Source organism: Ranitomeya variabilis, chromosome 7 (genome assembly GCF_051348905.1).
Source record: "Ranitomeya variabilis isolate aRanVar5 chromosome 7, aRanVar5.hap1, whole genome shotgun sequence".
Classification (NCBI taxonomy): domain Eukaryota; kingdom Metazoa; phylum Chordata; class Amphibia; order Anura; family Dendrobatidae; genus Ranitomeya; species Ranitomeya variabilis.
The window spans coordinates 177,889,138-177,904,383 of record NC_135238.1 but is presented as its reverse complement, the minus strand read 5'-3'; the positions used below and the strand labels follow the sequence as shown (position 1 = coordinate 177,904,383).

General features: G+C 45.5%; 1 protein-coding gene and 1 long non-coding RNA gene across 5 annotated transcripts in view; both read left to right on the top strand.

Annotated features, from left to right (window-relative positions):
• Positions 1 to 431: 431 nt before the first annotated feature.
• Positions 432 to 6,928, top strand: LOC143784279 (uncharacterized). The gene is made up of 4 exons (XR_013217754.1): positions 432 to 646; positions 2,116 to 2,238; positions 4,296 to 4,412; positions 6,855 to 6,928. It is a non-coding gene; the product is annotated as an uncharacterized LOC143784279 (long non-coding RNA).
• Positions 6,929 to 11,066: 4,138 nt separating this feature from the next.
• The window catches only part of AGAP1 (ArfGAP with GTPase domain, ankyrin repeat and PH domain 1), a 450,161-nt gene continuing 445,981 nt past the window's right edge, over positions 11,067 to 15,246 (top strand). The window contains exons 1-3 of one of the 4 annotated variants that reach the window (XM_077272358.1): positions 11,115 to 11,198; positions 11,846 to 11,894; positions 12,270 to 12,467. In XM_077272358.1, the coding sequence (XP_077128473.1) occupies positions 12,305 to 12,467 (163 nt within the window). In that variant the 5' untranslated portion in view covers positions 11,115 to 11,198; positions 11,846 to 11,894; positions 12,270 to 12,304. Of the gene's footprint in view, positions 11,895 to 12,269; positions 12,468 to 15,246 lie in introns of all 4 variants that reach the window. The other 3 variants (XM_077272359.1, XM_077272360.1, XM_077272361.1) reach the window with 3 other exon arrangements.

Below are 15,246 nucleotides of genomic sequence, written 5' to 3'. Positions count from 1 at the left end.
AAATTCGTTTCGGTTCCCGCTGTTTACACTGGAGTCTGCTCAGTTTTGACAGCAATGACCGCCCTGTAGAGATAAATATTTTATGGTGAGCTGTGGTAACTGTGCTTTCTTAATATATTTTATTTTATACGTTCCCAGCCAGCGGCTCCTGAGTGGCAGAGCTATGGAACTCTGGGGTTCGTAGTTTCCTATTAATTACAGATCAGCGCTGTTTAAAGCCGCAAAACTACAACTCCCATAATTCCCATTACATCGTTGTGACGTAGGTCTTGATCACGTGGTTTTAACAGCCAATGAGACGCAGCAGTATAAAAAAAGCAGGGGCGGGTCGGCTCGTCACTTATCCATTGCTGCGGGCGGGTGATGTGTGCAGAGTCAGTCAGTGTGAGCCGCCGGGTGACTGGGCTGTGCGGAGCTGCGGGGGATAGAAAGCGCTGTGAATGAGAAGCGCCCGTGGGCCGCCTCGTACATTGCAGACACGCTCACGTTTCCTCCCCGCTGTCTGGAAGGAAAATTGGGAGTTTATTTCATAAATTATGATTCATGTCTGTAGCACTGGAGGGAGAACGTTACCGGGGGCGAGGACTCGTGTTATTCAATGGAGACGACACTTCACCACTTAGTAGTATAACCCCCAGGGGTAAAGGTGAGGGGAATCCCACCAATCACCCCACATTATAGCCTTCCATCTCCAGTAAATGTCGGTGACATTAAAGGGGTTGTCTGGTGTTATCGATAATTGTAAAAACTGCCATAAACTTTCCAATGTACTTATAATTCCCCACCTTTCTCAATAACAGGTAGTTTTCATTCTGTAGTTTGCTTGTGTCCTAGGCAGCCGTCCACCTCAGCAGTCTTATCAGCGATGCCCAATTTCCTAGGCAAGGAGCGCAGCACTTACAAGCTCTTTCCTTAATAGCGTTCTGGATCCCACCTGCTGTAATCGCCCCTAGTGCTTCCTCTGCTAGCACACAGTTCAGATTATGCCATTAATCCACACTGTCACTCTTCAGACGTGAACCTACCTCACCCCCCAGGAGGCGGACGAGCGGTGGGCTTCGGAAGTTAGAAGATGAGCATGCTCTTTCTAATAAATTGGCCAAGTTTAAAAAAAAAAAATGGCTGCCTCCTATCAATCACAGCGTGACCCCCTGTGTGTGGTATTGAAGCTCTGCAATGACGCTGAACAGTGTTAAGGCCCCGTCTCACATAGCGATTTACCAACGATCACGACCAGCGATATGGCCGTGATCGTTGGTAAGTCGTTGTGTGGTCGCTGGGGAGCTGTCACACAGACAGCTCTCTCCAGCGACCAACGATCAGGGGAACGACTTCGGCATCGTTGAAACTGTCTTCAACGATGCCGAAGTCCCCCTGCAGCACCCGGGTAACCAGGGTAAACATCGGGTTACTAAGCGCAGGGCCGCGCTTAGTAACCCGATGTTTACCCTGGTTACCAGCGTAAATGTAAAAAAAACCAAACAGTACATACTCACCATCTGATGTCCGTCAGGTCTCTTGCCGTCTGCTTCCTGCTCTGAGTGCCGCCGTACAGTGAGAGCAGAGCGCAGCGGTGACGTCACTGCTGTGCTGTGCTCTCACTGTACGGCCGGCAGACAGTCAGAGCAGGAAGCAGACGGCAAGGGACCTGACGGACACCGGAATGTGAGTATGTACTGTTTGTTTTTTTTTACATTTACGCTGGTAACCAGGGTAAACATCGGGTTACTAAGCGCGGCCCTGCGCTTAGTAACCCGATGTTTACCCTGGTTACCAGTGAAGACATCGCTGGATCGGTGTCACACACACCGATTCAGCGATGTCAGCGGGACCTCAACGACCAAAAAAAGGTCCAGGCCATTCCGACACGACCAGCGATCTCACAGCAGGGGCCTGATCGCTGGTACGTGTCACACATAGCGAGATCGCTACTGAGGTCGCTGTTGCGTCACAAAACTTGTGACTCAGCAGCGATCTCGCTAGCGATCTCGCTATGTGAGACGGGGGCTTTAGTCACAAAGGCTGCTGTGTGACACTCCGCAAGTACACTGTGTGGATAAAAATATTAGGACAGCTCTTTTCCATTAAAATCACGTTTCTTCCTCTGCCCCATAGCTCCCAGTGTACAGCATCCGGCCCCCACCATGCTGTCTGCCGTTACTAACGTGAGAGATTGGCTCGTTGTAAAGCGCTCACTGATACCAGCACGGTCCTGTAAGAGGAGCCACCGCTGTGAGGGTATGTGCACACATAGATGAAACCTCTGCAAATTTTTCCGCACCTGTTTTGAGAAATCCGCAGGTAAAAAGCACTGCGTTTTGTGCGGATTCCACCTGCGGGTTTACACCTGTGGATTCCTATTATGGAGCAGGTGTAAACCGCTGCGGAATCCGCACAAAGAATTGACATGCTGCAGAATAAACAACGCAGCGTTTCCGCGCGTTTTTTTCCGCAGCATGTGCACTGCGGATTTTGTTTACATGGTACTGTAAACGCATGGAAAACAGCTGCAGATCCACTGCAGATCCGCAGCAAAATCCACAGCGTGTGCACATAGCCTAACAAGTCCTTCCATTACATTTCTTCCCTCTTAAATATTCCACGATCCACTATGACTGTGATTAAAGAGTAGAAGCCTTCAGTAACCACAGCAAATCAGTCGTGAAGTGGAGACCATGTGAAGTTACAGAGCGGGGTCACCAAGTGCTGAAGAGCAGAGGGCAGAAAAGTCACCAACACTTTCCTGTCTCCATCACCGAGTCTGAATCCAAACCTCGTCTAACATTAACGTCAGCACAAAAACTGCATCTGAAGCATCAAGGCATGGGTGCCCATGGTTCAGCTGGTATATGCAAGCCGTACACCACCAAGCACAATGCCAAGTGCTGAATGGAGTGGTGTAAAGCTGCCACCAGTGGACTCTGGAACAGTGAAAATAATGGATTCTATGGAGTGATGAATCACGCCTATTTGGTACCTGATGCACGATTCTGGGTTTGGTGAATACCAGGAGAATGTCACCTGCCTGACTGCATTCTGCCGACTGTAGAGTTTGGTGGAGGAGCGATAATGCTATGGGCTTATTTTTCAGGGGTCAGAATAGACTCCTTAGTTCTACTGAAATTAAATCTTAAAGTTTCAGCATACAGAACATTTTAAACAGTTGTAGCTTCCAATTTTTTGGGAATAGATTGAGTACTGCCATCTCTATTCCAGCATGACTGCACCCCAGTGCACAAAGCAAGGTCCATAAACACATGGTTGTGGTGGAAGACCATGACTGGCCACACAGAGACCTGACCAGTGGCGTTACTTGAATGCAAAAGCACCAACGGTGCCCCAAATTATTGCAAGTCTTTTCTAGCATTGGTCATTTTTATATAGGCAAGAGGAAGTTTTGGGGCCCCAGAGCCCGAGTGCGATTGCAACCCCTGCACCCATTGTAGTCACTCTCCCAGCCTGACCTCAATGCCATCCAACACCATAGGAATGAACTAGAACAGATATTTCGCCCAATCTCTGACCTCACTAGTGCTCTTCTGGATGAATGGGCAAAATTTGGGAATGGGACTTAAGTGAAAAGATATTTCCAATATTATCATGGGGGACGATGTGTCTGCATTATCGTTCATTTGTTTGGTTTTTTTTGCAATTTACAGCAGATAATATCCCAATTACCACTAAAAAGCAAGAAACATGTTTGAGGCATGAACAGATCTGTTATGAATAACCCTGCATATTCACAACATAATTAAAGATATAGATTTGAAAATCTGTGGATGCCCCAATTTTTCTCTGATTTTTTCCATGTGTATTGTACAGTAATCTGGATTTGGTGTTAAGAAATGTAGCGTTGTAATGCTCACCAGCTGTGCCCGCCTGTTCAGAATCCAGTGGGTGGCCACATACTGGTGTGTGAAAATACCAGACTCCATTTGCTAAGGTCCTGTCTACCAGTGGAAGAATAAAATAGTGACCCAAGGCTTCCAGGAAGGCCAGCATATTAAAAGATGCAGCTTTCCACTCACTGTCCTCAGCTGCAGGCTATTCTATGGCAGGCAAATCACAGTAAGGCCAAGTTCACACAAACATATTTTCGGATTGAGTTATGTCTGGAAAAAACTGTCAGCATTTGGTCAAATGTTATTCACTCGGGCTGTTCAGATTAGTGATTTTTTTTTTAAAGACAATGTAAATGTATCTGTGTGTCAGATGAGACTTGCCCAATCAAGTCTGTGTGCCCAAAAACAATCAGATATCACACAAATCAAAAATATAGCTTCTGTTTTTTACAGATAAATAACCGCTGATGTATAAAAACGGATGGATAGTTGGAAGTGGATCCCATGTTCTTGGCAAGGTAACTGGTCCAATCATGAAACGGATGATGCCCACTTGACACCCTGTTGCAGGTACTAGCTGCTGTCTGTGTTTCCGGCTGTTGATATGTGTCTGTGCTGCCTGTCAGACCAGTTTGTCATTAGTTGCTGCCCCAGTATCTTTTCCCTGGCTTGGCATTAGTGGCAGGTCCTGTTCCTTAGGCTAGGTTCAGATTGCGTTAGTGCAATCCGTTTAGCGCGAGCGCTAGCGGATTGCGCTAACGCAATGTCTTTTTCGGGGCAGTGTTCAGGGGTCGCGTTAACGTCCCCGCTCTCGCAGATCCCCGATCTGCGAGAGCGGGGAACGGACCTCTGGCGCGCCGCGGACGCTGCAAGCAGCGTCCGAGGCGCGCTACAAAAGACCGGCACATCACTAGCGCGTGCCGAAAATGACACGCGCTAGCAATGCGCTCTAACATTGCCGGCAATGGGAGCGCTAACGGACGCGGTGCACGGCGTTAATTTCGCCGTGCAACGCTGTCCGTTAGCGCTATCCCATTAACGCAATGGGAACCTAGCCTTATTGGAGTCTGGAGGCATTTTTCCTTCATTTGGTGAGGATACCCTACTGTCTGAACATCAAAGATCTTGAAGATCAGCCTCTACCTACTATTCTGCCTGTTATACCCCTAGGCTGGTTCCAGACATAGCGGAATAGCTGTGGATTTGCACTACAGATTCAGCACTGTAAATCCATAGTAATTTATATTACAATACATGCAAATGAGTTTTGTTAAACACCATGCGCTCGTAACAGAAGAAAATCTAAGTGGAAATATGTGCATGTTGCAGATTTTCAAGTCCGCAGCATGGTTATAATAAAAGCTGTTTTCGGTCCAGAAGGTGTAGTTCGTGGCCAAGTACACTCAGCAATTTTTGGCATTAACTCCCTTTATGATGGAGCCATGAGACCTGTGCTGGAATTCTTTTCCAAAGTAATCTGTGAAGGTTTCATTATGTCTAAAAGCAAGACTAGTGCTGCAGAAGCTCTAAACAAAAGTGTGAACAGGGCTTTAGGCCAGTTTCACATGGAAGTGATAGGGGGTCTGATTCTAATCCTCCAATGACTGAAACTCACAGCAGCACAGGGACTTCTGGTGCTATTAGTTCAGATCATGGTCTTACAATCAGGCCAGGACCTGCCCTGCCGGTAAAATGGACTGCGGCTGCTTTACATCCTTCTGAATGAGGCCTCATGCTAATTTCTAATTAGAAGAATTAACATGTTTGTAGACTAATTGAAATTCATGTCGGCATCCATTGTCATGTCTACCACCAGGATCTTACTAACGACCTTTCCCCACTGATGTGTTTCTATAAGGGCTTGTTCATAAGCCCGATTTTCTCATACGAGTGCTATCCATGATTTTCACAGATAATACTCATGCCTATGATATTCTGTGGGGCTGTGCACATGTCCAAGTTTTCCCTTGGACCGAGTAATTTGCGGTAAATATCGAAGGCATGTCCAATTCTGATCCGAGCGTCTATGGTTCCATGAAAAAAAAATCAGTCCTCACTCTGATGTTATCCAAGTGTGGTCCAATTTTGACAAACTGTGAGAAAGGAGAAGGTGGAGAATTATTTTTGTTTGTCTCCACTAGTGATGAGCGAACGTGCCTAACAAACAGGCAATCCCCGCATGCGTTATGGCTGTCAAACAGCTGCGAATCATGCAGCCCCAGGCACTCGAACATATTATTCGAGCATGCCCAAGATACTCGGATGTTACCCGAGTATGCCCAGATAACACGTTATCCGAGCACGTTCGCTCATCACTAGTCTCAGCGTATGAGAAATACTGATGACACTCCGACCACAATCTGATCAAAGTCTGATAAGAATAACTGGTCCATTTTTCTTGTACATGGAATATGATGATGTCTGAATGAACCTTACAGAAGTTGTCCACTACTTGGACAACTTCTTCTCATACCCCTATACTCACCACCCGTGCTGGCGCCGTTCCCGCGGTGTCGGCATTAACTCTCCGCAAGGCTCTCGTGCTGTTGTTGTGATATGTGACCCCGGCGGACAATCAGCGACGGGTTCACTGTCCCCACCTCCTGTCGAATTGAAAATGGAGAGGAAGTTAGAGATCAGCTGCAGCCTGGACTTCCTCTTCTTGTTCGCTTTGTCCGAAGGCGGGGAGAATGACGCCAGCGCTGATTGAGCGCCGGGGTCACATGTCCCAACAACTGCACAATAGCCTCAGGACTGCGAGTGCTCACACTGCTGGAACAGCGTTGGCACAGGAGGTGAGTATAGTCTTTTTTATTTTATCGGGGCCAAACGTTTAGATCAAGAAGGGGTTGTCCTAGTAGTTGACAACCCCTTTACGGGAAAGAATGTCAAGAAATAACATTGACATTTGCTTTAACTCTAATCTTTGTGTGAATATGATTTGTAGGTTAAAGTTGCAGAGAATGGTTGTGAAACTCTAGTTGCCATTTCTAATGAACTCTACCTGATCAGGTTTACAGGTGATTTTCCTGCTATAAAATATCCAGCCCTTGGGCTGCTATACGCAGACTGCCAGCATGATGAGGTAAGGCTTACTCACTGCTTGTGGTAATTTCCCTGTTTCAGAAAACATCTGCATGCTATAACTAGCTTTTCTAGATAGTATTATCTAAATTGATAATATCTCAGTTCAGTGAAATCCCCATAGTTTGGTTTCTATTGTTCTGGCTCTTGCTTTTATGAACCTAGAATACAATGTAGGGTTTATGACTCAGTTCACACATTGTATAAATGTCATACTGCTAAATCAGCATTTAGTCTCCACTTAATCTGCATCAATACATATAAATTTAGCTGATGTTTCACCCATAGCTATGGATAAAATCAGTAATAACTGTCCACAGCGTCTTCACAGTAGAATGGGTGTTGCACGTCGATATTTTGAAAATTGCCCCAAATCTACAATCAGCTCCCTTCTCATAGAAACTGTTCCCCAAAGGTTGTATTTGGAGATCAGTAATTTAGTTTGCGCTGCCATGGTCCGGTATCCAGTCCTTCGCGGTAGCGGGTCTCTACTTCTGTGACTTCATACTGGGTGCTAATACTTACCGTGATGTCATATTGAGACCTAAAAGGGTTTTCCCACTAACAAAGTTCATTTTAATTACGGTAATACATCTTGGAATAATAATAACTTCCACAATTGGATATGTTAAAAAAATAAAATGTTCCTGTGCTGAGATAATCTTATAAATGTGCCCCTGCTGTGTACTCTGTAATGGCTGTGTCTGACCATGCAGGAACATGGTCTGATCATACCACATATCCTGGGCAGGGGAGGATGCAAAAGAGAGTATACAGACAGGACAACAGGGAATCGCAGATGATGCCTGTGCAGAGGCATCTATTGGCAATCCGATACATGCTACTGCGCAGGCGCCATTTTCAGACTGATTTTTTTTTCTTTTTTATTTATTCATCCTATCAAAAACAATAATTAAATACACATTATAGATGCGATTATGTTGCAGCGCCGGTGCCTGCCTGCAGAAGGTGATTTTTTTTCCCCTTTTTTTTTTAAATATATATAATTCATTATGTAAACTAGGGGGCAGGTCACTGAGGGAATAGTGACCTGTTGGAAGCCCATACTGATGAATACCTAATCAGAGCACCACATGAAGACCCCCCACAGGCCGCCCCGGAGTACGAGCATATCATTAACACAAAACTACAAATAAAGATTAAGGGTATGTGCACAGGTTCAGGTTTTTTTGCGTGTTTTTCGCGATAAAAACTCATTAAAAAGCATACATTATGCATCCTATCATTTAGAATGCATTCTGCATGTTTTGTGCACATGGTGCATTTTTTTCCGTGGAAAAAACGCATTGCGGTAAAAAAAGCAGCATGTTCATTAATTTTGCGGATTTTCTGCGTTTTTCCCGCAATTCTATGCATTTGGGGAAAAACGCATCAAAAACGCGGTAAAAAACGCTGTAAAATCGCGGTAAAAACGCATGCGGATTTCTGGCAGAAATATCCGTTTTTTTGTTAGGAAAATTTCTACCAGAAATCCTGACGTGTGCACATAGCCTAAACAACCACAAGACGGATTTCATCAACCAAGGTATCATTGTAATCAGTATAATGGCGCCGACCTGACACTGTGTGTAGCTTACTTTGTACAATCCTGCTGTCAGGTTCACTTTGAGATCACCTGAAAAGGTTAGAGTGCATTTTAGGATAATCCTGAAACTTCACCCGATAGTCAAATATCCCTAACTTTTTGTGAGTAGTGTATATATTTAGTGTGTGTGTGTGTGTGTGTGTGTGTGTGTGTGTGTGTGTGTGTGTGTGTGTGTGTGTGTGTGTGTGTGTGTGTGTGTGTGTGCGCGTGTGTGTGCGCGTGTGTATTTATACAGTATATGTATTTATTTTACTTATATAACGCCATTAATTCCACAGCACTTTACAGACAATATCATCACTGTCCCCAATGGGGCTCACGATCTAGATTCCCTTATCAGTATGTCTTGCAGTGTGGGAGGATGCCAGGGAACCCAGAGAAGACTCACGCAAACACGGGGAGAACATACAAATTCCTTACTTATGTTGTCCTTGGTGGGATTTGAACACAGGACCCCAGTGCTAACCACTGAACCACATGTGTGTGTGTGTGTGTATATATATATATATATGTGTATACTGTGTATATATATATATATATATATATATATATATGTATATAGCACTTCAAGATTGGGGTCTTCAGTTTGAATTTCGCCAGAGGCCACAGTTTATCTAAAACCTGGTCAGATGGATCCTTTTAACTACACTGCTCAAAAAATAAAGGGAACACTTAAACAACAGAATATAACTCCAAGTAAATCAAACTTCTGTGAAATCCAACTGTCCACTTAGGAAGCAACACTGTTTGGCAATCAATTTCACATGCTGTTGTGCAAATGGAATAGAAAACAGGTGGAAATTATTGGCAATTATCAAGACACACTCAATAAAGGAGTGGTTCTGCAGGTGGGGACCACAGACCACATCTCAGTACCAATGCTTTGTGACTGATATTTTGGGCACTTTTGAATGTTGGTTGTGCTTTCACACTCGTGGTAGCATGAGACAGACTCTACAACCCACACAAGTGGCTCAGGTAGTGCAGCTCATCCAGGATGGCACATCAATGCGAGCTGTGGCAAGAAGGTTTGCTGTGTCTGTCAGCGTAGTGTCCAGAGGCTGGAGGCGGTACCAGGAGACAGGCCAGTACACCAGGAGACGTGGAGGGGGCCGTAGGAGGGCAACAACCCAGCAGCAGGACCGTTACCTCAGCCTTTGTGCGAGGAACATGAGGAGCACTGCCAGAGCCATGCAGAATGACCTCCAGCAGGCCACAAATGTGCATGTGTCTGCACAAACGGTTAGAAATTGACTCCATGAGGATGGTCTGAGTGCCTGACGTCCACAGATGGGGGTTGTGCTCACAACCCAACACCGTGCAGGATGCTTGGCATTTGCCACAGAACACCAGGATTGGCAAATTCACCACTGGCACCCTGTGCTCTTCACAGATGAAAGCAGGTTCACACTGAGCACATGTGACAGAGTCTGGAGACGCTGTGGAGAGCGATCTGCTGCCTGCAAAATCCTTCAGCATGACTGGTTTGGCAGTGGGTCAGTAATGGTGTGGGGTGGCATTTCTTTGGAGGGCCACACAGCCCTCCATGTGCTTGCTAGAGGTAGCCTGACTGCCATTAAGTACCGAGATGAGATCCTCAGACCCCTTGTAAGACCATATGCTGGTGCGGTTGGCCCTGGGTTCCTCCTAATGCAGGACAATGCCAGACCTCGTGGCTGGAGTGTCAGCAGTTCCTGCAAAATGAAGGCATTGAAGCTATGGATTGACCCGCCCGTTCTCCAGACCTGAATTCGATTGAACACATCTGGGACATCATGTCTCGCATCATCCACCAATGTCACGTTGCACCACAGACTGTCCAGGAGTTAGCGAATGCTTTAGTTCAGGTCTGGGAGGAGGTCCCTCAGGAGACCATCCGCCGCCTCATCAGGAGCATGTGCAGGCGTTGTAGGGAGGTCATACAGGCATGTGGAGGCCACACACACTACTGAGCATCATTTCCTTGTCTTGAGGCATTTCCACTGAAGTTGGATCAACCTGTAATTTAATTTTCCACTTTGATTTTGAGCATCATTCCAACTCCAGACCTCCGTGGGATATTAGTTGTGAGTTACGTTGATCATTTTTAGGTTTTATTGTTCCCAACACATTCCACTACGTAATGAATAAAGATTTATAACTGGAATATTTGTCAGTGATATCTAGGATATGGGATTTTAGTGTCCTCTTTATTTTTTTGAGCAGTGTATATTGTGGGGTCCTTTTAGTTTTTAGTTTCCTTTCGAGGGCCGCCATTTTTTTTTAAGGTAAAACAGAGCGTCTGTCCGGGCTCAGATGTCATACTCCATCCCCTCTCCCCATTACACTTTTATAGCATGTGCAATTAATATGTCTTAAAAGACAATTATTAAAAATCCCTTGAATCCAGCTTTCATTGTGAGTGGAGATCCAGTCCATACATACAGGGTTGTCCTATAGTGTGAAGATCCCACGGTACAGAATAGATGAGGAGCTTAGTGAGAGTCTGCTGAGTGACTGCTCCAGTGTCAGTGCTGCAGGAGACCCTCCGAGTGTGGGGGAGGAGACAGGAAGGAGAGGCTGAGAGGAGGAGGAGGAGAAGCGAAGGGAAGAGACTCACGGAGGAAGAGAGGAAAACACAGCAGGATCAGGACACCGTCTTGCAGGGAATAGAAAGACACAGCCGGGTAAGCGGTACTGGGTGCTCGGCCACTTACCGGAGACAGTCCGCACCCGGAGTCACGGACAGGCTGTGCTCACAGCAGCACGGAAAGCTGAAAGATCGAGACTGCTTCCTCCTGCCGGCTGCAGCCCGTGCTTTCCATAGTGCACCCTGCCTTCCATCGGAGCACAGCCAACGTTCCAGCGGATCACCCTCATACAACCAACGTTCTATTAGGTCACTTCCATCACCTAGGGATCTACCCGATCACCCCTATACATTCATCGTTCCATCCAATCATCCTCTCTGCAGCCAACGTTCCATCGGATCAACCCCAACGTTCTACTGGATCACCCCCATACCCCCAACGCTCTACTGGATCACCCCCATATACCCAACGTCCCCTAAGCCTCTTACAGCCCTGATCGTCTCTGAACACCCCAGCTTCCCCGGTTCCATCAGTGACTCTTGTTCTTCCTCCTACCACTCCTCTTTGGTGGTCTCCATCAGATGACCCCCTCTCCTTGCCCTCCCTGTTGCCATTCATCTGGTTCCCTCCCCAATACATATTCATCTCTTTTCCCGACACTCAGTGTACCTTCCATAAGATAGGTCCTACTCTCATTCATATTCTCTTTTTTGCCCCCCTCCCTGTATACTGTCATTTTGCAGTACCAGTTGAGATATCCTGGACCACATCTTCATCACTGGCCTCCATCAGGTAATTGTTATCCATGTGCATCACTTTAGCAGAGCTGCCTTGGATTCGATCTTCCAGATCTGTCTGTATTGTACAGTTCCAGATGATTAGACGTCTGTCATATTGCAGCCATGCCCCTCATATGACCTTACTGTATATGTAGCATGTGTCCTGTATACCTCAGCTGTCACAACCATTCTCAGGACTTTGTATTCCTAATTCCTCCTTCACAGCTACAGTTTCAATGTCCTGTTTTATAGGATATTGGGCATTATCCTGGCTGTCTGCTTTTATAATTGTGTTTACTGGTCCTTTCTAACCCCTCTCCCCTCCCGATCATTGCCCCCTGGCACTCTGCTTGATATCTACCCTACATATATCACATTGCACCCCCAGGCTGGATATGTGAGGCCCTCCTCAGCCTTGGAAAGATGAACTACCAGCAGCAGCTGGCCAACTCGGCCGCCATTCGGGCTGAAATCCAGCGATTTGAATCTGTGCACCCCAACATCTACTCAATATATGAACTCTTGGAGCGACTCGATGAACCTGCGCTGCAGAACCAAATCCGGGAGCATGTTATAGCCATAGAAGGTAAGCGGTGTGTGACACCTTCCTATAATGTGATATGAAGCAAGAATTCTAGATCTTACTGGGTTATTTTTTCCTATACACATTAATGGTAATGACTTTATACTCCCAGTATTCACCCAATCAATGCTGTCACTGTGCAATATCATGCTCCATATGATTCTTCTCCCCTTGGCAGATGACCCATTCTCTCTGGGTAAATCTGTGTTTATACGAAGTGGCACCGAGTGTATATTGCTACATTTATGGATTATAAATATTGTGTTTTTCTGCTGTATATTATTAGTATAAATATTTTATTTGCAGGATATTGTATAGGTTGGGCTGGTGTGTGTACATATGGGGGCTGGGATATGCTTGTGTCCCCTGGGCTTTCTACACTGCTCCATTTGCTCATTGTTAAAAGAACAATTCCATAAAAAGTATGAAGTGAGCACAATGCTTTTGTACGCATCCGTGGGAGCGGAGGAATGCAGATTGCTGTAAATATTTGCTATGAAAGCCCATTATTCTGTGCATGGTCTTGAATATGTTAGAACTAACTCTCTGATTTATTCTGTCTCGCGTTCAACATGCATTTTGCTTCACATGTGCTGCGGCATATTTTTTTTTATATGGCACATCATTTACATAAGAGATGTAAATTATCTAATATCTGCTTTCCAGGGTAAAAGTGGACCCCCATGCATACGCTCCTGCCCGGTCGGACATATATTCTTTAGGCATCATACGGTAGCTAAGGCAACTATCCAGTTCGGCGTGCAGTTGTGAATCTCTCTACCCAATGTTATCTCATGGGGGATCATGTCTGACAGTATACATGGGAAGGCCTCAAACATTTAGGAAGTTCTCACATCATGGTTTACCTCTGGGAGACGCTGCCAGTATACACTCTAAACATATCAGTAGGGATCCTTTTACCCTATGGAGGCCAAAAAAGTGTCCCTTTGTGACTCTGGGGTACCCAAGATGTATAGAATAATGTGATAATCTATAGTACTATTCCATAGAAGAAAGGGATATAAAAAGTATACGCTATGAGCACTGTATACTCATACCACTCTGTATTGGTGTATAGTGTATGGCGCTGCCTCTCATGAGTGGGATACATTGTGATTTTTTGTTTTCCCGCTGCATATATCCGTGGCCTGTAGTGTGTTGCGCATAAGGCCTCTGCTATTGACTATTAGGCGCATTCACACATCCGTTTGTCACGGACCGTGATTCACTGACCGGCCGTGGGTCTCCTGTCCTGAATTCAGCAGCCTTGTAGGCACTTATGACGTTGTATCGTTCAGGCCGGGAGACCCACAGCCGCTCCGTGCACTGTAGTCCGTACTCGGACATGACACTCGGATGTGTGAATCCGACCTAAGCCAAGCTTGGATGTCTGTGAGACGCAGTCCGAGCAAGGACAAAGCTCTCCTGATCGTGGAATGTTGAGTTTGGGTGAGAAGACTGATGGCCGATCCAGTTATCATCGTGTTTTCTGAATGTTTGAATCCAGTCTTAGGTGTAAGTTGCACCAGCGACGTTCTTTTTTTAGACGTTTTTTTTTCTTTGTATGTTTTTTAATGGTTTCTTGTATTATCACAATATTTTTTCTTTATCAGAAAGAAAAGAACTATATAAATATTACGGTATATGCGTAAGGAATTCCAAACCATAGCATTTAAAAACAGTTGTGAAAACAAAATTTTCTCTGCCTTTCATTTTTTTTCATGCTGCATTTATATAGTCTATGGCATTCAGTGGAGCATGGCGTCGGTTTTCATATGTCAACACAACATCAGATCGGACAGGCTGAGCATGACGGCTGCATAGAAATACATGAAGCGGTCACGCTCGGGTTGGGAGAGCTGCCGGCCAGTCTGCATCGCAGTTCGATCTCAGTCCGATTTATACAGCCGTCTGACTGCGCCCTGATCGATCGTCCTGTGATCATAGAATATCATTGTTCTCGGCAGCAGATGTTTGGTTTACATCATACAATGTGCTGCTATGAACAATGCTTTATAAGCACACTTAAAGAATTTCACCTGTGACCTAGTGACGTGGAGTGGTGGGTAGGTGTCCAAACTCTGAGCCTAGGAGCAAAAGGTGTCAAGATCTTGGCCAGAGTGTTTTCCGTGTTTGAGCAGCCATCTACCATAACTGGCAGCATTAAAGAGAGCCGATTACTCACTTATTGACGCTTTGAACTAATCCTCTCTTCCATGCAGGAGATCTCATTCCCAATGATTGACCTGTGTAAACATGATGATAATCACCACAAAAGAGCAAAATGAGAATTTGTCAGGAGATTGGATTGTTAATGCCGGCAAAAATGAAAAAAAAAAAATATCGGCAGCACATCATACTGTGTGAACAGGGAATGTGCTGCCGACAAAGATATACTGTGGGGACAGAATGTTCGTAGTAGCGATTGTTCTGTCCCCAACGTTGTCAGCCTGGGTAAATAGGTGAGTAAGCATGCTCCAAAGGACTTGTATGCGGTCGCGTGGGGCTTGTTATGGTTCATTGATGGCCTGAAATCAGCACATCGAAATACACTGTAAAGTCTATGGCTACCTTTGACTGCTTCATGTATTTCTATGCAGCTGTTCGGCTTGGGCCGGTAGAGCTACCTGCCAGTCTGTACACTTCGGTCCGATCCCTGTTTGATTTAGACAACCGCCTGACTGCATCCTTAGAATGTATAGGTTTCTCTTAATTATTACTATGTCTGTGTTTAGTGGATATTGCTAAGGAAAATTATTTTATATGCAAGATTACACATGAA